The sequence below is a fragment of the Salmo trutta genome, unplaced genomic scaffold (genome assembly GCF_901001165.1).
Source record: "Salmo trutta unplaced genomic scaffold, fSalTru1.1, whole genome shotgun sequence".
NCBI classification, from domain to species: Eukaryota; Metazoa; Chordata; class Actinopteri; order Salmoniformes; family Salmonidae; genus Salmo; species Salmo trutta.
Genome location: NW_021822630.1, coordinates 52,171 through 79,888, shown reverse-complemented (window position 1 = coordinate 79,888; position 27,718 = coordinate 52,171). Strand labels below are relative to the sequence as shown.

Sequence of the window (27,718 nt, the reverse complement as noted above, 5' to 3'; positions counted from 1 at the left end):
ACTTAAAGCTGCTGGCGTTCTTCCTTGTTCTCAGCTAGCCCCCAGCAATGTGGAACTCGTCGGTTGTTGTGGTCTGACTACAAAGCCGAAATGTAAATATGACCTGGAAATCTAAGTTTATGAATCAAAGTGAAAGCTCAATCAATTGATAGTGACAGAATTAGATTACTTCCCAAGCAAAGCCTATGTTTTGTCGCCTCCGCTATGGAAGGTTGTAGCTCAACCAAAGAAATGAAACATATCCCCATATGTATCGGATTCACGTCTTTTCTGGGTATTTTACAGCTTTTTCTGTAGCATTATGGAATCCATTTTATTTTCTTAAATATTAACCTAACAAAAAGAAGGGATGTGATTACGAATTGACAAGGCTTTACATCAGTATAACAAATCAATAATTGAATTATTGGGAATTTATTGACGTCCTATAGTAACCAGTTCATGGTGCTGAAAGTAGGCATAATTCATTTCAACAGTCTTCATTTTCATTAGACTTTACTAACAACAAGAGGGCTTGTGTTGGAGCCTATTTCTTCCTATTTAAGTTTGACAGACAAAATTAGGCTATGGGCTGCTATATCCATAGATTTGTCTGTCAATTCAAGACAGTATGCCATAGGCATACCTTTTATTAAAGAAATTGGAAAAAAAGTACAGGCCTACCCATTGTAATTGTGCTATTCTACCCCCATTTTGCCATATATAAACCTCTGCATACTCGCACATGCGCGTTGGGCAATCTACCAGAGCAGTCCTAATGGCGGAGAACGTACAGTCGCCTTTTGACTACCGGGAGCCACCGACCCTCGACAGTGACGGGGATGGGAGCAAGCCGCCGCCGCCACCGCCGCCGCCCCGGGGGTGAGATAAATAGCTTATTGGGAAATACATTTTTGTTGTGTATCTGATCACTTGCTAACGTTACTTTGTTCGAAAGTGAAGTAGAACGCAAGCGCTGCCTGAGCGTGTGTTTGTTTAGATCCAGGCTTCCATCCGCGTGATGATTCTGCTGACAAAAATGAAACACAGCAGAAGTGCTTTTTCGCTTCGGGATCGCTAACTAGTTTAGTATGTGCAAGCATCCACAATTGCGGTCACCCACTTCTCTTAACGCTGATTAAGCCGTATGAGTTTTCTCTTTCGTTTGGAAGCTAGTCAGCTGTAATGCGTTATCTGTTATTTCAATAGCCAGCCAGCCAGCCAGCTAGCCATTTTAGCTTGTCCGGCCAGCTAACGCGTTATGTTAGTTATATCGGCAGAACAGTAGTCTTCGCTAACTGACTAGCTATCTAGATTTATTTGCATTTAGGATATGCCTTACTTGATTCTGATAACTAACGTTTGCTAACTAGCGAGATACATTATTCATATATGATTCATTATTTGTGAATATTTCATTAGAACCACATCTGTATACCAGATGTTTTGGTAGCTAGCTAGATCATCTTTACCTAAACTGATGTTGGGGGGAAAAGCCCCAGTTAAATAAATGAAGGCATCATTTTCACTGTGTTGATGATCTGACTGACTTGTGGTCTACTGTATCAGAGAGAGCGAATGAGGGATGCAAAGGTATCTCAGGTGTGTGGAGTGGGGCGCATTTTATATAGGTCCGCTATTAGGGTTTGTCAAATGTTTATTTTATAAAGCTATAAAGTGTCTTTATCAGATAATTTAGATTATTTATGGATTTGATTAAATTTGTTGATAGTATCAATATAATTTGAACATCTGTCTATGTCACCCCAATTGTTAATGCCATATCTATTTTGTTGCTGTTTTGAATTTAACTTTAGAAACAATATTAGAATAACATTGATTAAATTATTCAATATGGTAGTAGACAATGCCTTACTACGAGTGGCTGTAGACCTTTATTGGGGTTGTTTGATAGCAAGAAATTGCCTATTCATAATGTGGCAGATGTAAATGCAAGTTACTTTACATGGCCAAAGTATGTGAACACCCCTTCAAATTAGTGGATTCGGCTATTTCAGCCACACCTGTTGCTGACAGGTGTATTAAATCGAGCACACAGCCATGCAATCTCCATAGACAAACATTGGCAGTAGAATGGCCGGTACTGAGGAGCTCAGTTACTTTCAATGTGGCACCGTCATAGGATTCCACCTTTCCAACAAGACAGTTAATACAATTTCTGTCCTGCTAGAGCTGCCCCGGTCAACTGTAAGTGCTGTTATTGTGAAGTAGAAATGTCTAGGCACAACAACGGCTCAGCCGTGAAGTGGTAGGCCGCACAAGCTCACAGTACGGGACCGCTGAAGCATGTAGCGCATAAAAATCATCTGTCCTCGGTTGCAACACTTACTACCGAGTTCCAAACTGCTTCTGGAAGCAACATCAGCACAATGACTTTTCGTTGGGAGTTTCATTAAATGGTTTTCCATGGCCGAGAAACCGTACACAAGCCTAAGATCGCCATGCGCAATGCCATGTGTCAGCTGGAGTGGTGTAAAGCTCGCAGCCATTGGACGCTGGAGCAGTGGAAATGCATTCTCTGGAGTGATGAATCCCGCCTCACCATCTGGCAGTCCGACGGACGAATCTGGGTTTGGCGGATGCCAGGAGAACGCTACCTCTATCTAGAAATGTAATTATTGTCATGCACAACATAAATCTGTCTGCTCTATGCAGTACATTTTAAGCTGAAATGTTCTTAATCTGAAGGGAACCCCAGCCCAAGATGTACTCTTAAGTTACTCCTTAAGGTCCAAGGATATCTTCAGAGGTAGACTTTCTCTGGCAGCCAAATACTCAAGCTAAACGTGAATGGATTCTAAATTGCGATACAGTTCTAGAAACAAAGGCCATTTTATATCACATCAAAAGTAATTTCACAAATGCAAAATATACACTTACTGTACACTGTTTTAACCGGCTTTATCACAGTTGCGTCCGACAGTATTTTTCAGTGACGACACGTTTCTGGGGACCTTCTTCAGTTACACACAGGTGCTCGGTGCATGCTACGTAGATAATTAGCACAGGTGGTCCCTCTGTCTTCCATCTGTCTGCCGTAAACACTCGCTGTAATGGCCACATGGGAACGGTAACCCTATAAAGGTGTGATCAATGCAACCTTTTATTTATTATTTCTCGCTGATATGAAAGATAAGGTCCTTATGCTCCCAAAACCTGTACCGCAAGCGATGCATGTTAATATTCAGACTGAGCGTTTGGGCACTTAACAAAACTCCCACGTACAGAAGACTCCTTTGTCCTATGACTCTTATGTGTAATGGAACTGAGAGTCATGGACAAGGGCTAAAGGAACCCTGCGTGTGTTTTGTAGGCGGGTGTGTGAGAGAAAAAGGAAGGGTACACCTGTGAAGGTGTGTGACCGGGCCTATGTGACCGAGGATGAAGAGGAGGAAAGTCTGTCTGAACACAGCTACAGTCCTGGTAAACACATTTACATTACATTTTAGTAATTTAGCAGACGCTCTTATCCAGAGCGACTTACAGTAGTGAATGCATACATTTCATTTCATGCATTTTTAAAAAGAAATTCTTTATTTCTAAATATTTTTATATTTTTTGTACTGGCCCCCCGTGGGAATCGAACCCACAACCCTGGCGTTGCACACCATGCTGGCGTTGCAAACACCATGCTCTACCAACTGAGCCACAGGGAAGACTGATGCACGTACAGATACACGCACAGACAGACACCCTATCATGTGCCGTCAGAAAGTATTCACACCCCTAGACTTTTTCTAAATGTTGTATTACAGTATGACTTTGTTACTGGCCCACACACAGTACCCCATAATGTCAAACTGGAATTATGTTTTTGAAGTTTTTACAAACTCATAAAACAAATGTGAAGCTGGAATATATTGAGTCAGTAAGTATTCAACCCCTATGTTATGACAAGCCTAAATAAGTTCAGGAGTAGAAATTTGCTTAACAAGTCACAAGTTGCAACAATAGTGTTTAACATGATTTTTGAATGACTACCTCATCTCTGTACCCCACACATAATTATCTGTAAGGTCCCTTAGTGTTGCAGTGAATTTCAAACACAGATTCAACCAAAAAGACCTGGGAGGTTTTCCAATGCTTTGTAAAGAAGGGCACCTATTGATAGATGGTTAAAAGAAAGCAGACATTGAATATCCCTTTGAGCATGGTGAAGTTATTAATTAGCTTGGTGAAGTTATTAATTACACTTTGGATGGTATCAATACACCCAATCACTACAAAGATACAGGCGTCCTTCCTAACTCAGTTTCCGGAGAGGAAGGAAACCACTCAGGGATTTCACCATCAGGCCATTGGTGGCTTTAAAACAGTTAGTGTTTCATGGCTGTGATGGGAGAAAAACTGAGGATGCATCAACTTTGTAGTTACTCCGCAATACTAACCTAATTGACAGAGTGAATAGGAAGCCTGTACAGAATAAAAATATTCCAAAACATGCATCCTGTTTACAACAAGGCTCTACTGTAATACTGCAAAAAATGTGTCAAAGCAATTTAACTTTTTGTCCTGATTACGAAGTGTTTTGTTTGGGGCAAATCCAATACAACACATTACTGAGTACCGCTCCCCATATTTTCAAGCATAGTGGTGGATGCATCACTAGGACTGGGGAGTTTTTCAGGATAGAAACAAACGGAATGGAGCTCAGCACAGACAAAATCCTAGAGGAAAACCTGGTTCCTTTCAGCAAGACAATAACCTTAAACATAAGGCCAAATCTACACTGGAGTTGCTTACCAATAAAGACAGTAAATGTTCCTGAGTGGCCAAGTTAGTTTTGACTTAAATCTACTCGGAAATCTATGGCAAGACCTGAACAATGGTTGTCTAGCAATTATCAACAACCAATTTGACAGAGCTTAAAGAATTTTGAAAAGATCAATGACCAAATGTTGCAAAATCCAGGTATGGAACACCCTTAGAGGGGGCTCCCGAGTGGCACAGCGGTGTAAAGCAGGGCATCTCAGTGCAAGAGACGTCACTACAGTCCCTAGTTTGAATCCAGACTGTATCGGCCGTGATTGGGAGTCCCGTAGGGCGGTGCACAATTGGCCCAGCATCGTCCAGGTTTGGCCAGGGTAGGCCGTCATTGTAAAGAACAAATTCTTATTAACTGACTTGCCTAGTTAAATAAAGTTTACATTTAAATAAATAAAAAATAATAATTGAGACTTAACCAGAAAGACACGCTGCTGTAATCACTGCCAAAGGTGCTTTTACAAAGTACTGACTGCATATCAATGCTTAGGTAAATTACATATTTCTTTATTTAATTTTCAATGAATGTGCAAAAATGTCTAAACATGTTTTCACTTTGTCATTATGGGGTGTTGTGTGTAGATGGGTGAGCAAAAATGTATGTGCAAGTACAGTGCCTTGCAAAAGTATTCATCACCCTTGGCGTTTTTCCTATTTTGTTGCATTACAACCTGTAATTTAAATGTATTTTTATTTGGATTTTATGTAATGGACATATATTACATATTATGGGCATGTAATAGACATATAATATTATAGTATTACATATTATGGAGATATTGGTGAAGTGAAATGAAAAAAATTACTTCTCTAAAATAAAAAACGGAAAAGTGGTGCGTGCATATGTATTCATCCCCTTAGCTATGAAGCCCCTAAATAAGATCTGGTGTAACCTATTACCTTAAGAAGTCACATAAATAGTTAGATTGCACACAAGTGGACTTTATTTAAGTGTGACACGATCTGTCAGATGATACACCTGTTCTGAAAGGCCCCAGAGTCTGTAACACCACCAAGCAAGCGGCACCATGAAGACCAAGAAGCTTTCCAATCAAGTCAGGGAAAAAGTTGTGGAGTAGTACAGATCAGGGTTGGGTTATAAAAAAATATCCTAAATGTTGAACATCCCACGGAGCACCATAAAATCCATTATTAAAAAATGGAAATAATATGGCACCACAACCTGCCAAGAGAGGGCCACCCACCAAAACTCACGTGCCAGGCAAGGAGGGCATTAATCAGAGAGGCAATAAAGAGACCAAAGATAATCCTGAAGGAGCTGCAAAGCTCCACGGCGGAGATTGGTGTATCTGTCCATAGGACCACTTTAAGCCGTACAGTCCACAGAGCTGGGTTTTACGGAAGAGTGGCCCGAAAAAAGCCATTGCTTAAAGAAAAAAATAAGCAAACACGTTTGGTGTTCGCCAAAAGGCGTGTGGGAGACTCCCCAAACATATGGAAGAAGGTACTGTGGTCAGATGAGACTAAAATTGAGCTTTTTGGCCATCAAGGAAAACACTATGTCTGGTGCAAACCCAACACCACTCATCACCCTGGGAACACTGTCCCCACAGTGAAGCATGGTGGTAGCAGCATAATGCTGTGGAGATGTTTTTCATCGGCAAGAACTAGGAAACTGGTCAGAATTGAAGGAATGATGGATGGTGCTAAATACAGAGAAATTCTTGAGGGATACCTGTTTCAGTCTTCTAGAGATTTGAGACTGAGACAGAGGTTCACCTACCAGCAGGACAATGACCCTAAGCATACTGCTAAAGCAACACTTGCGTTGTTTAAGGGAAAATATTTTAATGTCTTGGAATGGCTTAGGCAAAGCCCAGACCTCAATCCAATTGAGGATCTGTGGTATGATTTAAAGATTGCTGTACAGCAGCAGAACCCATCCAGCTTGAAGGAGCTGGAGCAGTTTTTCCTTGAAGAATGGGCAACAATCCCAGTGGCTAGATGTGCCAAACTTATAGAGACACCCCAAGAGACTTGCAGCTGTAATTGCGGCAAAAGGTGCCTCTGCAAAGTATTGACTTTGGGGGGGGGGGGGTGAATAGTTAGGCACACTGAAGTTTTCTGTTTTTTTGTCTTATTTCTTGTTTGTTTCACAATAAAAAAATATTTAGCATCTTCTAAGTGGTAGGCATGTTGTGTAAATCAAATTATACAAACCCCCCCAAAATCCATTTTAATTCCAGGTTGTAAGGTAACAAAATAGTATAAATGCCAGGGGGGGAATACTTTCGCAAGGTACTGTATACATTGGGTTAAATGTGTGCTGTTGTTCTTACCTGTGTGTAACTCTCCTAGGTGGTGGGGAGTACCCAGAGGGAGCGGAGGACAGACTGCCTCCACCCGGAAGCCCTTACTACCTTGCTGACCCCTCCCAGCTCTGGTGAGAGAGACAATAGGATTACTCAATTACACTTTAAAAAACGTGTTCTTCTGAAACAGACAGCCAAAGTCTCATAATGAGAGGTAGAGGATGTTAAGCTTGATGAGAAATAAATTAAATGTTTCTGATCTTATCTAGAAATTGCTCAATGAAATGTTGATGCAATTCCATTTTTTTTGTAGTTGCATTTTTTGTTTTGATTTATTTGACGATTAAAAAAACCTCAAACAACCACACGTGGATAATGCATTTAAAATCGTGAGTATGACACACAGTTTGAAAACCTCATTTTGGTCCTTCTACGCTGAACAAAAATATAAAGGCAACATGCAACAATTTCAAAGATTTTACTGAGTTTACATTTCGTGTAAGGAAATTAGTAAATTGAAATACATTTATTAGGCCATAATCTATGAATTTTACATGACTGGGAATACAGATATGCATCTGTTGGTCACAAAAAAAAAAGTAGGGACGTGGATCAGAAAACCGGTCAGTTTCTGGTGTTTTCACCATTTGCCTCATGCAGCGCGACATATCTCCTTCGGAAAGTGTTGATCAGGCTGTTGATTGTGGAATTTTGTCCCACTCCTCTTCAATGGCTGTGCGTAGTTGCTGAATATTGGCGTGAACTGCAACACACTGTTTTACATGTCAATCCAGAGCATACCACACATGCTCAATGGGTGACATGTCTGGTGAGTATGCAGGCCATGGAACAACTGGGACACTGGGCTTCCAGGAATTGTGTACAAATCCATTCGACACGAGCCGTGCATTATCATGCTGAAACATCAGGTGATGGCGGTGTGTGAATGGCGTGACAATGGGCCTCAGGATCTTGTCACTGTATCGAAAGCCCCCACATTCAATTTCCATCAATAAAGTGCAATTGTATTAATTGCCCGTAGCTTATGCCTGCACATACTATAACCTCGCCGCCACAATGGGGCACTGTGTTCACAACGTTGACATCAGCAAATTGCTCGCCCACACGACACAATCTACCCAGTACAGTTGAAACCGGCATTCATCTGTGAAGAGCACACTTCAGCGTGCCAGTGGCCATCGAAGGTGAGCATTTGCCCACTGAAGTCGGTTAACGACGCTGTACTGCAGTCAGATCAAGATCCTGGTGAGGACGACGAGCACGCAGAAGAACTTCCCTGAGATGGTTTCTGACAGTTTATGCAGAAATCCTTCGATTGTGCAAACCCACAGTTTCGTCAGCTGTCCGGGTGGCTGGCCTCAGACGATCCCGCTGGTGAAGAAGCCGGAATTGGAGGTCCTGGGCTGGTGTGGTTACACGTTGTGAGGCCGGTTGGAGGTACTGCCAAAGTTCTCTACTTCGGCTAATGGTAGAGAAATTAACATTAAAGGGTTAGAAGGATTACTTAATCCTATCCCAGGTATTCCTTAAAGAGGTGGGGTTTCAGGTGTCTCCGGAAGGTGGTGATTGACTCCGCTGTCCTGGTGTCGTGAGGGAGCTTGTTCCACCATTGGGGTGCCAGAGCAGCGAACAGTTTTGACTGGGCTGAGCGGGAACTGTGCTTCCGCAGAGGTAGGGAGGCGAGCAGGCCAGAGGTGGATGAACGCAGTGCCCTTCTTTGGGTGTAGGGACTGATCAGAGCCTGAAGGTACGGAGGTGCCGTTCCCCTCACAGCTCCGTAAGCAAGCACCATGGTCTTGTAGCAGATGCGAGCTTCAACTGGAAGCCAGTGGAGTGTGCGGAGGAGCGGGGTGACGTGAGAGAACTTGGGAAGGTTGAACACCAGATGGTCTGCGCCGTTCTGGATGAGTTGTAGGGGTTTAATGGCACAGGCAGGGAGCCCCGCCAACAGCGAGTTGCAGTAATCCAGACAGGAGGTGACAAGTGCCTGGATTAGGACCTGCGCCACTTCCTGAGAGAAGCTTTTTGTGTGTATTGAACGTTTCGGGGACTTTTTTTCGGCTTCATGAAACATGGGAACAACACTACATGTTGCGTCTTATAATTTTGTTCAGTATAAATAAATGGTAAAAAAATGTACAAACATAAACAGTACACCTAGCCTAGTAGGCATACTTGGGTTACACATAACCAGGGGTTGGGTTTTAGGAACAGAACCGGGAACGAAAGTGTACTGTTATTTTAAAAGCATGGGAACTGGTTAATAATGTTATTTTACGTTCCGGGACTCTTTTTTTTTTTCTTCAGTTCCACAAAAAACATTACAAGGCACCTATGCAAAGCCCTCAATATGGCCCTCAATATGTCACTCAAACGTATTCCAGTGTCTGCCTGCCAGCTGAAAATCTTTCTGTAGGCTACCTGCTCATCCCACCTCCGAAGCATAGGCTACTGTAGCCTACGGACATTACAAGCATGATTCAGAAATTAGGGAGAGTTTTTTAGATAGAATAATGGATTAACTTTTTCAGTGCTAGTTATAGATACTATCGTTATCACATTTCACATTGGATTTATTACAGTGCCTTCAGAAATTATTCACACTCCTTTACTTTTTCTGCATTAAAAGGGATTAACGCTGCAAAATGTATTTTTTGCCGACCCAACCAAATTCACATAGAAATGTGAGTTATAGATTTGTTGTTCTCATTGAATGCAGGTCTGAGATGCTGTAGATATTTTCTATGCACGCTATTTCTAGGCATCGTGTTAAGTTACATTTTTGCATCTTTTACTTTCGGTTTTGTACACCAGCTTCAATAATATATCCAATATTTTTGCTTATTGAAAGATTATAAAATAGAGCACACAGCCATGCAATCTCCATAGACACACATTCGCAGTAGAATGGCCACACTGAAGAGCTCAGTGACTTTCAATGTGTCACCGTCATAGGATGCCACCTTTCCAACAAGTCAGTTTGTAAAATTTCTGCCCTGCTAGAGCTGCCACAGTCAACTGTAAGTGCTGTTATTGTGAAGTGGAAATGGCTCAGATCAACAATGTCCTCAGCTGCGAGGTGGTAGGCCACACAAGCTCATAGAACGAGACCGGCGAGTGCTGAAGCGCGTAGTGCGTAAACATTTTTGTTCTCGGTTGCAAAACTCACTACCGAGTTCCACACTGCCTCTGGAAGCAAAGTCACCACAAAAGCTTAATGAAATTGTTTTTTCCATGGCCGAGCATCCTTACACAAGCCTAAGATCATGCGCAATGCCAAGCGTCGGCTGGAGTGGTGTAAAGCTCGCCGCCGTTGGACTCTGGAAAGGGTGGAAATGCATTCTCTGGAGTGATGAATCATGCTTCACCATCCAGCAGTCCGACAAACAACTCTGGGTTTGGCTGATGCCAGGAGAACGCTACTTGTCCGAATGTATAGTGCCATATGTAAAGTTTGGTGGAGGAGAAATAATGGTCTGGGGCTATTTGTCTATTGTTCGGGCTAGGTCCCTTCGTTCCAATGAATGAAAATCTTAACACCACAGCATACAATGACATTCTACATGATTCTGTGCTTCCAACTTCGTGGCAACAGTTTGGGGAAGTCCCTTTCCTGTTTCAGCATGACACTGCCCTCGTGCACATAGCAAGGTCAGTACAGAAATGCTTTGTCGTGATCGGTGTGGAAGATCTTGACTGGCCTCAACCCCTTCAACCACCTATAGATGAATTGGAACGCCGACTGCGAGCCAGGCCTATTTGCCCAACATTAGTGCCTGACCTCACTAATGGTCTTGGGGTTGAATGGAAGCAAGTCCCCGCAGAAATGTTCCAACATCTAGTGGCAAGCCTTCCCAGAAGAGCGGAGGCTGTTATAGCATCAAAGGGGGGGACCGACTCCATATTAATGCCCATGATTTTGGAATGAGATGTTCGGCTAGCAGTACAATACAGTACTGAGTACAGCACAGGATACACACACGCTAGCCCACACACTGTACGTTTTAATATTGTTGTATGGTGGTATTGTACATTTTGTGCTGTGGATATGTATTGGTGTGGTGGCTTGGCAGCAGCTAATGGAGATCCAAAAAATAGCTTACATATTTTAATTTGGAGCAGATATTTAGGAGTTTTTGGAAATGTGGTCGCATAAACCTGAAGGAGATTTTACATTAATTCCATTATTAAAGTTTGCACCTGCACAATTCTTCCACTAAATTTGTTTTAGAAAAATGTTCAGTGGAAATTGTCACAATTTGTCCTTTTGCATAGCATTGTATGGTTTGTTCAACTTTTGAAATCAATATTTTTTGTTTGGCATACATTTTTTAAGTAAAAAAACTGAGTCAAAGCGCAAATCCGTTACCGTAGAATAGCCCACACCTCACCAAGACCTTGATCAGTAAAATCCGGTGTGTCAGTGCTGGAGTAGAGCAAAAGGCGGCACACCGTGTATCTCTTCAGGACCAGGCTTGGTGACGACCAATCCAATGTAACGTTACTGTGTTTCTCCGTACAGCGTGTCGGAGCTGGGTGAGGAGGGGGCGAGTGGGGTCCGGGGGCCAGTGCTCTTCCACCCCCCGCCCAACTGCAGAATCCGAGAAGTGCACTGTGGAAGCCAGGTGCGACTGGTCGTTATAGCGATCCACGACATCACCAAAGGGGAGGAGATCACGGTGGACTACAGCCTGACGGACTGGGGAGAGAACGCCATGGTGATTTGACTTGCTGATAACATCACCAGCTTTCCTCATCGCAAACCCATTTCAGCCATTCTTAAATATACTTGGGGAATGAGTGTTGTTAGAGGTCATGACGTCTGACTAACAGCAACCTTATACACATCAAAATTGACGTTCATCTGTAGGCATTATTAGTTGTATTCATGTTGTCTCCTTGTTCTGAGAAAAAACATTGCAATGCCCAGTGTAATTGTTGTGGCACTCAGATAATAATGCTCTGAATCCATATTGAAGCCTGTTGGTTGTGTTATGAATATTCTAGGGATTCCATAGCTCTGTGTCTTCGCGAGGGTTTGACTGCAGCTTTAACCCAGACAATAACATTAAGAAGGTAATCAAAACGGTCGTGACCCTACCTCAAGTTCATTTAATCTATTGTTTACAGAGGGTATTTACAAAGTCTCTTTTGTCTTGTTTTGGGGTTTGTCTCCAAACAGAAGGAAGAGCCCTGCCCCCACCCTCTGTCTCTCTCTGACTACCTCACCCCCTCCTGGTCCCTCTCCCCTTCCTCCTCCCCGCTCACCCACTCTGAGCCCAGCGACTCGGACCGAGAAGAAGATGAGGAGGAAGACGATGACGATGATGATGACTATGAAGAAGAAGAGATGGAGGAGCTGAGGGGCCGTATGCTCCGTCGCCGAAAGAAGCGCAAGATAGCTGTCACGGTCACCACCAAGAAGAACAGCGCCGCTAACCCCAGAGCGGGACCCGGCCACCCCTGCTTGTTGTCGTCCTCCCGACTGGCCGCCTCCCCGGCCCAGACCCAGTCTCAGCCCGCCATGACCCTAGTGCCCCCCACCACCAATATCAACAACAACATCAACATAAACATTGGCAGCTCCAGCGGGGCTACGGTCAGCCGACGGCAGCACTGTTCCTACTGCGGCCGCCACTACCGTTCGCTGGCGCGCCACCTGGAGAAACACCATGCCAACCAGCCAAAGGTCAGGGCGGCCATGGATCTAGCCACACGCCACACACACTCCTCCTCTACCTCCTCCCATCCTCACTCCTCCTCCACCACCTCCTCTCATGGCCACACCTTCGCCTCCCCCCAGCCCTCCTCATCCTCCGCTCCCGCCCCTCCCCCTCTTTTCTCCAGGGAGAGAGAGAGGGATGCGCCGGCCACTCGAAGTTCCTCGGCGGCGGTCTCCTTTTCGCTCTCACTGTCTGCACAGTCGGCCGTGGCCAAGAAAGGCTCCAACTTATCGGTGCAGACGCCAAAGCAATGCTTCGTCCCTGCAGTGGCACCGGTTAAAAGTCTGCCCACACCAGCCAGGAGGGGCCACAGGCCGAAGAGAGCAAAGGAGGAGCAGCAGAAAACAGAGGGGTGCTTCAGGAGCAAGGAGGAAGCGATACCTCCACGTTCTACCCCCGAGCCGGAGGAAGAAGAGCCGGGTGAGGAACTGGAGCTGTGTGGAGCTGGTGAAGGGGAGAGTCCTGAGAATAAGAGTGCCAAGATGGCTAGGTATGTGATGGATAATATGGTTCTGCTGCATTGGAAAGAAAGTCGGGCCTAACTGAAATGTGAAATATGAAGTTCTGAATCAAAACTGCTTGAGAAATGACAGCATATTCTGCAAATCTATAATTATTGTGATAAAGTAAAAATATTACTTTTTGACATGTTATTGTTTTTACTTTCTCTCTCTCCCTCTCTCTCTGCCTCTCTCCTTTTTCTAGCTCTCACCATCACATGCCCCCTCTCCTATCCTCCCTCTCCTGCCTGGTGCTCTTCCTCCGCCGGCAGCAGCACTCTTCCTTCTTGTCCCTATCTCGCTCCCCCAGTTCGGCCGAGGCCTGGCGCCTACTTTGCCACTCCAGCCTGGCGCTACTTATCCTCTACAACCGGCACCGTGAGTGCGAAGTGGCCAAGCTCACCACCCAGGACTACCACAACCGCACCACCACACCGAGCCCGACCCAGGCTAACTTGGCCAACGACCCCCCCACTGGCCTAGAGGCCATCCTCTCCCCCTTCGAGCGCCAGGTACTTTGCCACCTCCCCCGGGCAGGTGTGCTGGGTAAGCGGGGGCGTATCCAGCCCCTCATCCTGCCCCCGCACTGCGAGCCCTGCATGGAGCTGCTCCTTCAGACCTCTGCCAATGTGGGCGTGGACCCCCACAGCCCCTACGTCTTCTCCCGGCCCTTCCATTCGCCCGCCACCCCGCTCCGGGGCACTGACCTGCTGCGCAACCTGGCACGTGCCAGCGGCGCCAAGAACCCCGGAGTGCTGACCCAAACGCGAGTGCGCCGGCAGGTGGCCATCCTTACCCAGTTACTACTCCTGGAGGAAGGTGAGGGGCAGGGCCTGCCGGGCGGGGCGGCTGGCAAGCGCCTGGAAGACTTCCTGCAGCGGGAGTACCACGTAACCCAGAGCTGCACCACGATAGGCCGAGACCCTGCGTTGATGGGACATGTGGGCAGGGTGGTGCTTTATGGGGAGCGGCAGGGCGTGCTGTTCAGGGGTATGAGCCTGCAGCACATTTGTCTGGAGCTTGATGGTAAGGAGATACTGCCGGGAACTCGGCTCTGTTATGACGAAACTAGCACTCACTTCGAATTCATGACAGAACGCCATCCCTAAAAAAAGAAAGTTTCTGTTCATGAAGGGTTTGCACCAGTTACCTTCAGGAGGGAATAGTTGAATTGCATTTAGGTGTGAACTATTAATTTCCCCAATTTTCTCTCATTGTGATGATGGAGGAGAGGAGGAAACAAGGAGGTTCTGAGATGGATCAGCAGTAGAGTAATTGATAGCTTTGTTTAATATGAGTATGCTTGTCATGCTCACTAGGGGTATGTTTACTTGTGTAAGTTGTTAATAAAGCAGTAATAAGGGAGGCTTTACACTGAGGGAGGTGACACAAGGGCGATTCTTCTCTCGCTATGACACAGCTGTGAGCAAACTAATCATAACATTTTAAATAGATGGGAGCTCTGAATACTGCACCTTGCGATTCCATTGCCTGCAGTACAACAATCTGTCCTCATCAGACATTGTTAACGGACTATGTGATATGTTGCTGTTTGCTCATTACAAGTGTGTAAATTCCAGAGGAAAACGTTTCCCTGAGTCTCCAAGTCCTTTACATTGTAAACTCAGCAAAAAAAGAAATGTCCCTTTTTCAGGACCCTGTCTTTCAAAGATAATTCGTAAAAATCCAACTTCACAGATCTTCATTGTAAAGGGTTTAAACACTGTTTCCAATGCTTGTTCAATGACCCATTAACAATTAATGAACATGCACCTGTGGAATGGTCGTTAAGGCACTAACAGCTTACAGACAGGAGGCAATTAAGGTCACAGTTATGAAAACTTAGGACACTAAAGAGGCCTTTCTACTGACTCTGGAAAAACACCAAAAGAAAGACGCCCAGGGTCCCTGCTCATCTCTATGAACGTGCCCTAGGCATGCTGCAAGGAGGCATGAGGACTGCAGATGTGGCCAGGGCAATAAATTGCAATGTCCATACTGTGAGACGCCTAAGACGGCGCTACAGGGAGACAGGACGGACAGCTCATCGTCCTCGCAGTAGCAGACCACATGTAACAACAACACCTGCACAGATCGTTACATCCGAAGATCACACCTGCGGGACAGGCACAGGATGGCAACAACAACTGCCCAAGTTACACCAGGAACGCACAATCCTTCCATCTGTGCCCAGACTGTCCGCAATAGGCTGAGAGGCTGGACTGAGGGCTTGTGGGCCTGTTGTAAGGCAGGTCCTCACCAGACATCACCGGCAACAATGTCGCTTATGGGCACAAACCCACCGTCGCTGGACCAGACAGGACTGGCAAAAGTGCTCTTCACTGACGAGTCAAGGTTTTGTCTCACCAGGGGTGATGGTCGGATTCACGTTTATCGTCGAAGCAATGAGCGTTACACCGAGGGCTGTACCCTGGAGCAGGATCGATTTGGAGTTGGAGGGTCAATCATGGTCTGGGGCGGTGTGTCACAGCATCATCGGACGGAGCTTGTTTTCATTACAGGCAATCTCAACGCTGTGCGTTACAGGGAAGACATCCGCCTCCCTCATGTGGTACCCTTCCTGCAGGCTCCTGATATGACCCTCTAGCATGACAATACCACCAGCCACACTGCTCGTTCTTTGCGTGATTTCCTGCAAGACAGGAATGTCAGTGTTCTGCCATGGCCAGCAAAGAGCTCGGATCTCAATCCCATTGAGCATGTCTGGGACCTGTTGGATCGGAGGGGGAGGGCTAGGGCCATTCCCCCCAGAAATGTCCGGGAGCTTACAGGTGGCTTGGTGGAAGAGTGGGGTGACATCTCATAGCAAGAACTGGCAAATCTGGTGCAGTCCATGAGGAAGAGATGCACTGCAGTACTTAATGCAGCTAGTGGCCACACCAGATACTGACTGTTACTTTTGATTTTGACCCTCCTTTTTTTCAGGGACACATTATTCAATTTCTGTTAGTCACATGTCTGTGGAACTTGTTCAGTTTATGTCTCAGTTGTTGACTCTTGCTATGTTTATACAAATATTTACAGTTAAGTTTTCTGAAAATTAACGCAGTTGACAGTGAGAGGACAATTATTTTTTGTTTTTTGTTTGGTGTTGGTGAATGAACAAAGCATGTTGTATGTTATATTCCTGTTGACATATGTGCCCTCTCCCTCTTCTATCCTTATCCAACAGTGATGTCGGGTAACTCTGCAGACTCCTTCTCAGGTGACTCGGACGGGGAGGCAGAGAAGGTGGAGGTGGTGAAGAAGCGACCAGGTCGACCCCCCTGCAAGAAAAAAGGACCCCCTCCCTCTGTCAACCCTCCACTCCCTGGTGCCCACAAAAGGAGAAGCATCCAGCCCAAGTCCGGTATGTACCGTTGTATTTTTCGGCCTACCCAATGCTTTATGTATTAATGCATATTTTGGTGAATTGTTTTGAACAATAGCCTATTTTTGTGAGCCAGTGTGTGCTGGCGTCAGACAAGTTTGATCAACAAGGGACTCGACAAGCGACTCGATTACTTCCTAACACCTATTGATCTTTTTAAATCTAGAAATCTTAGTCACATTTTAGTCATTTCATCCTTCGTTAGTTTTTGTTTTCAGTCGACTAAAACTCTGGACAATTTTTGTCTTGTTTTAGTCACAGCCGTTTTGGTCACATAATAGTGTAAATAATGAATGTTTAGGCAACCTCTAACTTCCATCATGTGCCTTGTCCAACTAGGCCTACTATTCCCTCTTATACCTTAGCTGGCAACATTGATATTGTGGCTGATGGTAATGCCAGACATAATTAAGCATATAGGCAATAAAGCCTTGGCTACAGGTTAAACAATTTACAGCTCTGATTTTCTTCCCATCATAACCATGAAGGGGGGAAATAACAGTGGTTTCCTTGAAAAGGGGAGCTTTCCGAGTATTACTTTACTCCTAATATTGTTTTTCATATGTTTTTCCATTTGGAAAAAGTTAACTGCAACTCATTTGAGGACCGTGGTGCGAGAGTGGCAACACAGATTAATGAATAACAGAGCACATTGTGATCAAAGCAAAAATAGCCTACATGAAAGTGAGAGAGTAAACATAATTGAGGTTAGTTACAAGTGAAGTGTCCTGGCTTTGCATCAGTTCAAAAGACTGACGAATGACTGAAGTGACCGCCTGAGAGCTGTGTGGGAGAGCCGGGCAGATCAGCTCAATCAGACCACGCAACTGAAAGATGTAAATTCTGCCAATTAGAGGATTGCATAAAATATTTTGCATGCATGCTTATGGTTGGACAAAACAATTGAGAAGGAGCTTCATGTCAAATTAAATGTCACATGGAATTCTCATCTGGTCACATTTTTGTACACTAAAATGAAAAGTAATTTGTAATAGTTAGCGTTTTTTCCCCCAGGGCGTCTCGTTATCGTCAATAGTTTGTCAGGAAAAATATATTGTTGAATAATTTTCATCATAAAAGCTGTGCATGAACCTCTTTAGTCAGAAGTCACACACATTTGACAGATATTTAGGACACCTCATGAGCTTCTCTAACCAGTTAAGAGTTACCAGCAGCTGTCTTGATAATATAAAAATGCAGGGAATCAGTGGTTCCTGCGCCACAAGTGATTTCTATGGAGTTGTTAAAAAATGTTTTGATAATTTATGGATTGATCATATAATTCATATCATATAACATTCATATCTTGTGCTTTTCACAATAATTTCACAAGGCTTAATTCACATGATATGCCTAAATACTTAGAACAAATGAGCTAACAAATAAAGATGTTTTTCTATCGGTTTATTGAATTACCTACATTGTATTATTGGAGAGCAATATCACATCGTTAAAAAAATGCAGAGATCGGGCATGTCTGTAAGTTGGGCAATTGAAGGCATCAAGAACTTATGTTAACTTTGTTTGTGTTTGATGAAAATGAGAGACCTTTCAAACATTGTATGCAGCGTTGTTTGCAACATTATCGTCAAGTGACTTGAGCCCGACTGTGCCAAAGTTGATTTAGTTGTTAAATGGGAGTAACTAGTGGGTTGATATAACAGTAATATTGTCAGAATTCAGCTTTTAACGACCATAAATAGTTTTATGCATGCCAACATACAGTGCATTCGGAAAGTATTCAGACCCCTTGACTTTTTCCACATTTTGTTACTTTACAGCCTTTATTCCAAAATGTATTAAATAGTCCCCCCCCCATCAATCTAAACACAATACCCCATAATGACAAAGAAAATTATTTTTTAGCAAATTTGGCTAATTTATTAAAAAAAAACTGAAAACACATTTACGTAACTATTCAGACCCTTTACTCAATACTTTGTTGAAGCACCTTTGGCAGTGATTACAGCATTGAGTCTTCTTGGGTGTGACTTTACAAGCTTGGCACACCTGTATTTGGGGAGTTTCTCTCATTCCTCTCTGCAGATCCTCTCAAGCTCTGTCAGGTTGGATGGGGAGCGTCATTGCACAGCTATTTTCAGGTCTCTTCAGAGATGTTTCGATCAAGTCCGGGCTCTGGCTGGGACATTCATAGAATTGTCCTGAAGCCACTCCTGCTTTGTCTTGGTTGTGTGCTTAGGGTCATTTGTCCTGTTGGAAGGTGAGCCTTCGCCCCAGTCTGAGGTCCTGAGCGCTCTGGAGCAGGTTTTCATCAAGGATCTCTCTGTACTTTGCTCTGTTCACCTTTCCCTCTATCCTGACTAGTCTCCCAGTCCCTGCCGCTGAAAAACATCCCCACCACATGATGCTGCCACCACCATTCTTCACCGTAGGGATGGTGCCAGGTGTCCTTCGGATGTGACACTTGGCATTCAGGCCAAAGAGTTCAATCTTGGTTTCATCAGACCAGGGAATCTTGTTTCTCATGGTCTGAGAGTCCTTTAGGTACCTTTTGGCAGACTCCAAGCTGGCTGTCATGTGCCTTTTACTGAGGAGTGGCTTCCGTCTGGCCACTCTACCATAAAGGCCTCATTGGTGGAGTGCTGCAGAGATGGTTGTCCTTCTGGAAGGTTCTCCCATCTCCAAAGAGGAACTCTGGAGCTTTGTCAGAGTGACCAGCAGGTTCTTGGTGACCTCCCTGGCCAAAGCCCTTCTCCCCCGATTGCTCAGTTTGGCTGGTGAGACCAGCTCTTGGAAGAGTCATGGTGTTTCCAAACTTCCATTTTGGAATGATGGAGGCCACTGTGTTCTTGGGGACCTTCAATGCTGCAGAAATGTTTTGGTACTCTTTCCCAGATCTGTGCCTCGACACAATCCGGTCTCGGAGCTCTACGGACAATTCCTTCGACATCATGGCTTGGTTTTTGCTCTGACATGCACTGTCAACTGTGGGAGCTTATATAGAGAGGTGTGTGCCCTTCCAAATCATGTCCAATCAATTGAATTTACCACAGGTGGACTCCAATCAAGTTGTAGAAATGTCTCAAGGATGATCAATATTCACCATCAACAGGATGCACCTGAGCTCAATATTGAGTCTCATAGCAAAGGGTCTGAATACTTATGTAAATAAGGTGTCATTTAAAAAATATATATCAATTAGCAATATTTACCCAAACTTTTTTCTTTGTCATTGTGTGTGGATTGAGGCTTTATTTATTTATTTTTATCTGTTTTAGAATAAGGCTGTAACGTAACAAATTGTGGTAAAAGTCAAGGGGTCTGAATACTTTCCGAAGGCACTGTATTATGTGATTTAAGAAAATTGTTCGTCAGGCGATATTACTGTATATGAAATATTTTACCATTACAACATTAAGATGTACAGTCACATTCACTAGAATTGTCTGTAGTGTGCTACAGAGTTCACAACTGGCAATGCCTCATTGCGATTGGTTATTCCCCATCATTTGCTACAATGTCAATGAGCGTCATAACTTTCTTTCCTTTGAGGTGCCTCGAACTGTTGTGATTACCAGCTGAGCTGCACCTTTTCATTTGCTCCTGGTACTCCAGGGTTTGTCTGGGAAATGTCTTATCATCCTAAAACCTACTCTAAGCTGGGAGTTTTTTGTTGTCTTCAAACCCTTTTTTAACAGGATTCCCAGGACCTTTTCAGATATGCTTTGTGGGTATGGGCCTCCCCCCCCAAAAAAAATATATATACACTATTCATACCCCTTGACGTATTCCACATTTTTGTTGTTACAGCCTGAATTCAAAATCTCCCCCATCGATACACAATACCCCATGAGTGAAAACATGTTTTTATATTTTTTTTAATATTTATTGACATTTAATTGTTTTGGCCTTGTTTTAGATTATTTTCATCTCCTAGTTTCTGGTGGAAAGCAGACTGAACGAGCTTTTCCTCTAGGATTTTGCCTGTGCTTAGGTCAATTCCATGTATTTAAAAAAAATAATGTTTACGAACTCTCAAGTCCTTAAATAGTCACCAGTAGCCGGCTCCGCCCAGTACCCTGCCCTGAAGTTTAGTCACGGTCACTAGCGGGCTACCACCCGGTTACTCTACCATGCACTTTAGAGGCAGCTGCCCTATGTACATAGTCATGGAACACTGGTCATTTTAATGTTTGCATACTGTTTTACCCGTTCCATATGTGTATATACTGTATTCTAGTCAAAGCCTACCCTATTTAACTATTGCTGTACATATACTATTCTTCAGATATACTACATATTATATCCATATACTGTCCATATTGTATTCAGACCCCTTGACTTTTTCCTAATTTTGTTACGTTACAGCCTTATTCTGAAATGTATTAAATAAAACATTCTTCAGCAATCTACACACACTACCTCATAATGGCAAAGCGAAAACAGGTTTTTAGAGATGTATTTACATAAATATTCAGACCCTTGACTATGAGACTCAATATTGAGCTCAGGTGCATCCTGTTTACATTGATCATCCTTGATGTTTTTACAACTTCTTTGGAGTCCACCTGTGGTAAATTCAATTGATTGGACATGATTTGGAAAGCCACACACCTGTCTATATAAGGTCCCACAGTTGACAGTGTATGTTTAGCGCAAAAACCAAGACATGAGGTCGAAGGAATTGTCCGTAGAGCTCTGAGACAGGATTGTGTCGAAGCACATATCTGGGGAAGGGTACCAAATCATTTCTGCAGTATTTAAGGTCCCCAAGAACACAATGGCCTCCATCATTCTTAAATGGAAAAAGTTTCCTAAAGCTGGCCGCCCGGCCAAACTGAGCAATTGGCGGAGAAGGGCTTTGGTCAGGTAGGTGACCAAGAACCTGATGGTCACTCTGACAGAGCACTAGAGTTCCTCTGTGGAGATGGGAGAACCTTCCAGAAGGACAACCATCTCTGCAGCACTCCACTGGACGGAAGCCACTCCTCAGTAAAAGGCACATGACAGCCCGCTTGTAGTTTGCCAAAAATCAAATGTATTTATGTAGCCCTTACATCAGCTGATATCTCAGTGCTGTATAGAAACCCAGCCTAAAACCCCAAACAGCAAGCAATGCAGGTGTAGAAGCACGGGGGCTAGGAAAAACTCCCTAGAAATGCCAAAACCTAGGAAGAAACCTAGAGAGGAACCAGGCTATGAGGGGTGGCCAGTCCTCTTCTGGCTGTGCTGGGTGGAGATTATTATAAGAGAACATGGCCAAGATGCTCAAATGTTCATAAATGACCAGCATGGTCAAATAATAATAATCACAGTAGTTGTCGAGGGTGCAACAAGTCAGCACCTCGAGTAAATGTCAGTTGGCTTTTCATAGCCGATCATTGAGAGTATCTCTACCGCTCCTGCTGTCTCTAGAGAGTTGAAAACAGCAGGTCTGGGACAGGTAGCATGTACGGTGAACAGGTCAGAGTTCCATAGCCGCAGGCAGAACAGTTGAAACTGGAGCAGCAGCATGGCCAGGTGGACTGGGGACAGCAAGGGAGTCATCATGCCAGGTAGTCCCGAGGCATGGTCCTAGGGCTCAGGTCCTCCGAGAGAAAGAGAGAGCATACTTAAATTCACACAGGACACCGGATAAGACAGAAAAAATACTCCAGATATAACAGACTGACCCTAGCCCCCGACACAAACTATTGCAGCATAAAAGGCACCTAAAGACTCTCAGACCATGAGAAACAAGATTCTCTGGTCTGATGAAACCAAAATTGAACTCTTAGGCCTGAATGCCAAGCGTCAAGTCTGGAGGAAACCTGGCACTATCCCTACAATGAAGAATGGTGGTATGATGGCAGCATCATGCTGTGGGGATGTTTTTCAGTGGCAGGGACTGGGAGACCTGTCAGGATCGAGGCAAAGATGAACGGAGGAAAGTACAGAGCGATCCTTGATTTAAACCTGCTCCAGAGCGCTCAGGACCTCCAAACTGGGGTGTAGCTTCACCTTCCAACAGGACTACGACCCCTAGCTTCGGGACAAGTCTCTGAATGGCCTTGACTGGCCCAGCCAGAGCATAGACTTGAACCTGATCTAACATCTCGGCAGAGACCTGAAAATAGCTGTGCAGCAACGCTCCCCATCCAACATGACAGAGCTTAAGAGGATCTGCAGAGAAGGATGGAAGAAACTCCCCAAATACAGATGTGCCAAGCTGTAGCGTCATACCCAAGAAGACTCGATACTATAATCGCTGCCAAAGGGGCTTCAACAAAGTACTGAGTAAAGGGTCTGAATACTTATGTAATATTTAATTTTTTTATAATAAATATATTAACAAAACATTTTTGCATTGTCATTATGGTGTATTGTGAGTAGATTGAGGGGACAAAAATGAACAATTACATTTTAGAATAAGTCTAACGCTACATAATGTGAAAAAAGTGAAGGGGTCTGAATACTTTCCCAAAGACAGAATGTGTGTGTATATTATATATCAGCAAAAAAACGTGACCTCTCGTTGTCAACTGTTTATTTTCAGCAAACTTAACATGTGTAAATATTTGTATGAAGATAAGATTTAACAAGTGAGACATAAACTGAACAAGATCCACAGACACGTGACTAACATAAATTGAATAATGTGTCCCTGAGCAAAGGGGGGGGGGTCAAAATCAAAAATAACAGTCAGTATCTGGTGTGGACACCAGCTGCATTAAGTACTGCAGTGCATCTCCTCCTCATGGACTGCTTCAGATTTGCCAGTTCTTGCTGTGAGATGTTACCCCACTCTTCCACCAAGGCACCTGCAAGCTCCCTGACATTTCTGGGGGGAATGGCCCTAGCCCTCATCCTCCGATCCAACAGGTCCCAGACGTGCTCAATGGGATTGAGATCCGGACTCTTTTCTGGCCATGGCAGAACACTGACATTCCTGTCTTGCAGGAAATCACGCACAGAACTAGCAGTAAGGCTGGTGGCAGTAAGGCTGGTGGCAGTAAGGCTGGTGGCATTGTCATGCTGGAGGGTCATGTCAGGATGAGCCTGCAGGAAGGGTACCACATGAGGGAGGAGGATGTCTTCCCTGTAACACACAGTGTTGAGATTGCCTGCAATGACAACAAGCTCAGTCCGATGATGCTGTGACACACCGCCCCAGACCATGATGGACCCTCCACCTCCAAATCGATCCCTCTCCAGAGTACAGGCCTTGGTGTAACGCTCATTCCTTCGAAGATAAACGTGAATCCGACCATCACCCCTGGTGAGACAAAACATTGACTCGTCAGTGAAGAGCACTTTTTGCCAGTCCTGTCTGGTCCAGCGTTTGGTGGGTTTGTGCCCATAGGCGATGTTGTTGCCGGTGATGTTTGGTGAGGACTTGCCTTACAACAGGCCCACAAGCCCTCAGTCCAGCCTCTCTCAGCCTATTGCGGGCAGTTGTTGTTGCCTTCCTGTACTTGTCACGCAGGTGTGATGTTCGGATATACCGATCCTGTGCAGGTGTTGTTACACGTGGTCTGCCACTGCGAGGACGATCAGCTGTCCGTCCTGTCTCCCTGTAGCTCTGTCTTAGGCGTCTCACAGTACAAACATTGCAATTTATTGCCATGGCCACATCTGCAGTCCTCATGCCTCCTTGCAGCATGCCTAAGGCACGTTCAGAGTCAGTAGAAAGGCCTCTTTAATGTCCTAAGTTTTCATAACTGTGACCTTAATTGCCTGTCGTCTGTAAGCTGTTAGTGTCTTAATGACCGTTTTCCAAGGATTAATGTCAGGAATTGTGAACTGAGTTTAAAATTATTTGGCTAAGGTGTATGTAACTTCAGACTTCAACTGTATATAGAATGTATTATTAGAATAGATTTTATAAATTTTTTTGTGGATATTGTTAGATATTCCTGCACTGTTGGAGATAGGAACACAATCATATCGCTACACCTGCAATAACATTTAGATTTTGACATTTTACATTTTAGTCATTTAGCAGACGCTCTTATCCAGAGCGACTTACAGTGGTGAATGCATACATTTTATGTCATGCGGTTTTTTTTTGTACTGGCCCCCCGTGGGAATCGAACCCACAACCCTGGCATTGCACACACCATGCTGGCGTTGCAAACACCATGCTCTACCAACTGAGCCACAGGGAACATCTGCTAAATGTGTATGCGACCGATAAGATTAGATTTCTTTACTGCACACAGAGTGAGTCCATGCAACTTATTATGTGACTTGTTAGACACATTTGTACTCCTGAACTTATTTAGGCTTGCCATAACAAAGCGGTTGAATACTTATTAACGCAAGTCATTTAAGCTTTTCATTTGTAATTAATTTGTAAACTAATTTTTTTTTTTAATAATAATTAAATCTGCTTTGACATATGTGGTGTTGTGTTTAGGACAAAAAATCTAACTAATCAATTTTACATTCAGGCTGTAACACAACAAAATGTGGAAAAAGTAAAGGGGTGTGTATACTTGCTGAAGGCACTGTATAGATTAGGGGTTCGGTGCTCTGTGGGGATGGATTTGGAATTGGGTAATTGATACATATGAGTCTGTCCTGTGTTCCCAGGGAAGCGTGGGGTGCTGAAGCGGCCCTGGTCGGAGGCGGAGCGAGTCGCCGTGGAGACGCACCTGAAGAGGAACATCATGGAGCTGCGTGTGCCAGCCAAGGCAGACTGCGAGCGCTGCTTGCACCTCTGCCCTCTTCTGGTCAGCAACCAGCGCGACTGGAGGGCCATCAAGTTTTACTGCCACAACCGCATCCAGCTACTGAAGAAACAAGGCCGGAAGGAGAGTGCAGGACAAGGGGCACTCTGTTAGATGGGGATGGGGAGAGAGAGAGAAAGGAAGTGAGAGATGGGAGAGGTCGAGAACCAACTGCTACGATCTGGAGTGACCTGATTCTGGTCCTGGCGAAGTAAGTGCAGTCTACTGGTTTTCTACTGAATTAACCTGACCTCTGACTTCATTTTAAAGACTCGTACCTGGGACTAGGAGTAAAATATTAGTCCTTATCTGTAATGCAGTGTTGACTTCATCAAGAGTCAAAACGAAAATTAATTGAGATTAGTTGAAATGTCTCCTGTAACCCGGGGCCATATCCACAAAGCATCTCAGAAAAGGCCCGAGAAATCCTGTTAAAACCTGTTGTAAGAAAACTCCTAGCTCAGAGTAGGTTTTAGGATGCTCCGACAAACTCAATGTCTTATCTTGTTATCACGACAGTTTGAGGTACTGCAAAGGGGTGATGGCGCTTTTTGACATTGTTGCAAATGATTAATCGTTATGAGGCGTTGCCAGCTGTGAACTCTATAGCACGCTTCAGACGTGACTGTATGTTGCAATAGTGTAGTGTTTGACATAATTTTTGCCTGACACGGTCAGCCTTCTCTTAATTATTGCCTAATATGTTGGCATGCGAAATATATATATTTTTTACCAATTCTGGTGGTTGTTCAAATCCAATTAGCATAATAAAAAAATGCCCATCAAATTCCGTCTATTGTTTTTTTATGGTAAGGAGCAGTTTTTGGCATAGGCTGTGTCTCAATCCACCGCATCCTACGATGTCACCCTTCTGCATTTGCAGGGAAAGGTGGCAGAGCTAAAGTGATGTATGTCAGGCCATGAGACATTCCGAAAGTCGGTCTTCTCACAAACGTCTGTAGAGTATTATGACCCCCCCATGTCGATTTTATGTGCGACTCATTACTAAAGAGGCTTCATGCAAAGCTTTTATTTTTACCCGTACGGTCGTTCCATATGAATTCACTTTCTGCACCCCTTTAGATTTGAACGAAACCTTCCAAACATGTTTGTCAATGGTAGAAGTTGTCTGAAAGGGATTTTTTTAACCTGAATGCCAAAACATTCAGGAGATAGAGTTGCGCAAAGTTGACCCATTTTGCATTTCCCCCCTACCGTTAAGACATCCATGTCTTTATGACTGAAATATATAACTGTTGAGTTTGATATCATTTGAAAGCTTTCGAACAGGGTTGCCAAACTATTTGATAATTTTTTCCTATATACATATATATATATGTACACACACACAGTACCAGTCAAAAGTTTGGACACCTGCTCATTCAAGGGTTTTTATTTATTTTTACTATTTTCTACATTGTAGAATAAAGGTGAAGACATCAAAACTATGAAATAACATATTTGGAATCATGTAGTAACCAAGAAAGTGTTAATCAAATCAAAATATATTTGATATTCTTCAAAGTTGCCTTGATGACAGCTTTGCACACTCTTGGTATTCTCTCAATGAGTATGTGTGTCCCAACTTTTGACTGGTACTGTATATATACAGTGCATTCGGGAAAGTATTCAGACCCCTCAACTTTTTACACATTTTGTTAACCTCTATGGGCAAGCGTCCCACCTACTCAACAGCCAGTGTAATCCCGTGGCGCGATATTCAAATACCTTAGAAATGCAATTACTTCAATTTCTCAAACATGTGACTATTTTACACCATTTTAAAGACAAGACTCTCGTTAATCTAACCACGCTGTCCGATTTCAAAAAGGCTTTACAACGAAAGCAAAACATTAGATTATGTCAGCAGAGTACTGTCATGACTGTCCTGATCAGGTCAGGGTACAGGAGACCACCACCCTACAGATTATCTCCCAAACCCCCAACAGAGGAGGAGAGATCTAGGGGTCTGAAGATGTGGGGGTTTTATGACACCTCATGCCCATAATAAACCTTTGGCCACAGAGAAATTCCTTTGTCCTAACAATGGAGAACTGGCCTCAGAACATTAAACATGCAATAAAGGGACTTTGGAACAATGGTTCCCGTCAGCCACAATGGTGGTCATGACGAGAGGTGGAATATTAAAATGTATGTAACTTTTGTATTGTTTTTAAAGGTTAAGAGATGACGTTATTATGAAAACATTGTACCTTTAAGAGTTTTCCCAGTATATGCCTGATGTTTATACATTGCACGTTGTGTGGAAAATATCCAAATCAAACAGAATGTTTTGGTAAAGATGAAATGTGAAGTTAGTGTCTAAAATTGGATTTTAGTCAAATCTAGGCCTTGCCCCTTTACTTGGTCCGCC

The 27,718-nt window shown here is 44.0% G+C and overlaps 1 protein-coding gene across 3 annotated transcripts; it reads left to right on the top strand.

Annotated features, from left to right (window-relative positions):
• The first annotated feature begins 733 nt into the window (after positions 1 to 733).
• On the top strand, positions 734 to 26,131 carry LOC115183050 (uncharacterized). Of its 3 annotated transcripts, XM_029744401.1 has the most exons (9): positions 734 to 861; positions 3,314 to 3,423; positions 7,084 to 7,168; positions 11,581 to 11,776; positions 12,066 to 12,134; positions 12,241 to 13,271; positions 13,487 to 14,307; positions 16,475 to 16,651; positions 25,208 to 26,131. In XM_029744401.1, the coding sequence occupies exons 1-9, from the start codon at positions 758 to 760 to the stop codon at positions 25,456 to 25,458; spliced, it is 2,844 nt and encodes a 947-aa protein (XP_029600261.1). In that variant the 5' UTR covers positions 734 to 757; the 3' UTR covers positions 25,459 to 26,131. The 3 variants fall into 3 exon arrangements, with proteins under 3 accessions (XP_029600261.1, XP_029600263.1, XP_029600262.1); XM_029744403.1 differs by lacking the exon at positions 3,314 to 3,423; XM_029744402.1 differs by lacking the exon at positions 12,066 to 12,134.
• The last annotated feature ends 1,587 nt before the right edge of the window (positions 26,132 to 27,718 follow it).

Excerpts from the sequence above, each read along its gene's own strand:
- LOC115183050 (XM_029744401.1), top strand. The coding sequence starts at position 758 with ATGGCGGAGAACGTACAGTCGCCTTTTGACTACCGGGAGCCACCGACC. Across the intron at positions 862-3,313 it reads CCACCGCCGCCGCCCCGGGG|GCGGGTGTGTGAGAGAAAAA; the intron begins GTGAGATAAATA and ends TGTGTTTTGTAG. Across the intron at positions 13,272-13,486 it reads AAGAGTGCCAAGATGGCTAG|CTCTCACCATCACATGCCCC; the intron begins GTATGTGATGGA and ends TCCTTTTTCTAG.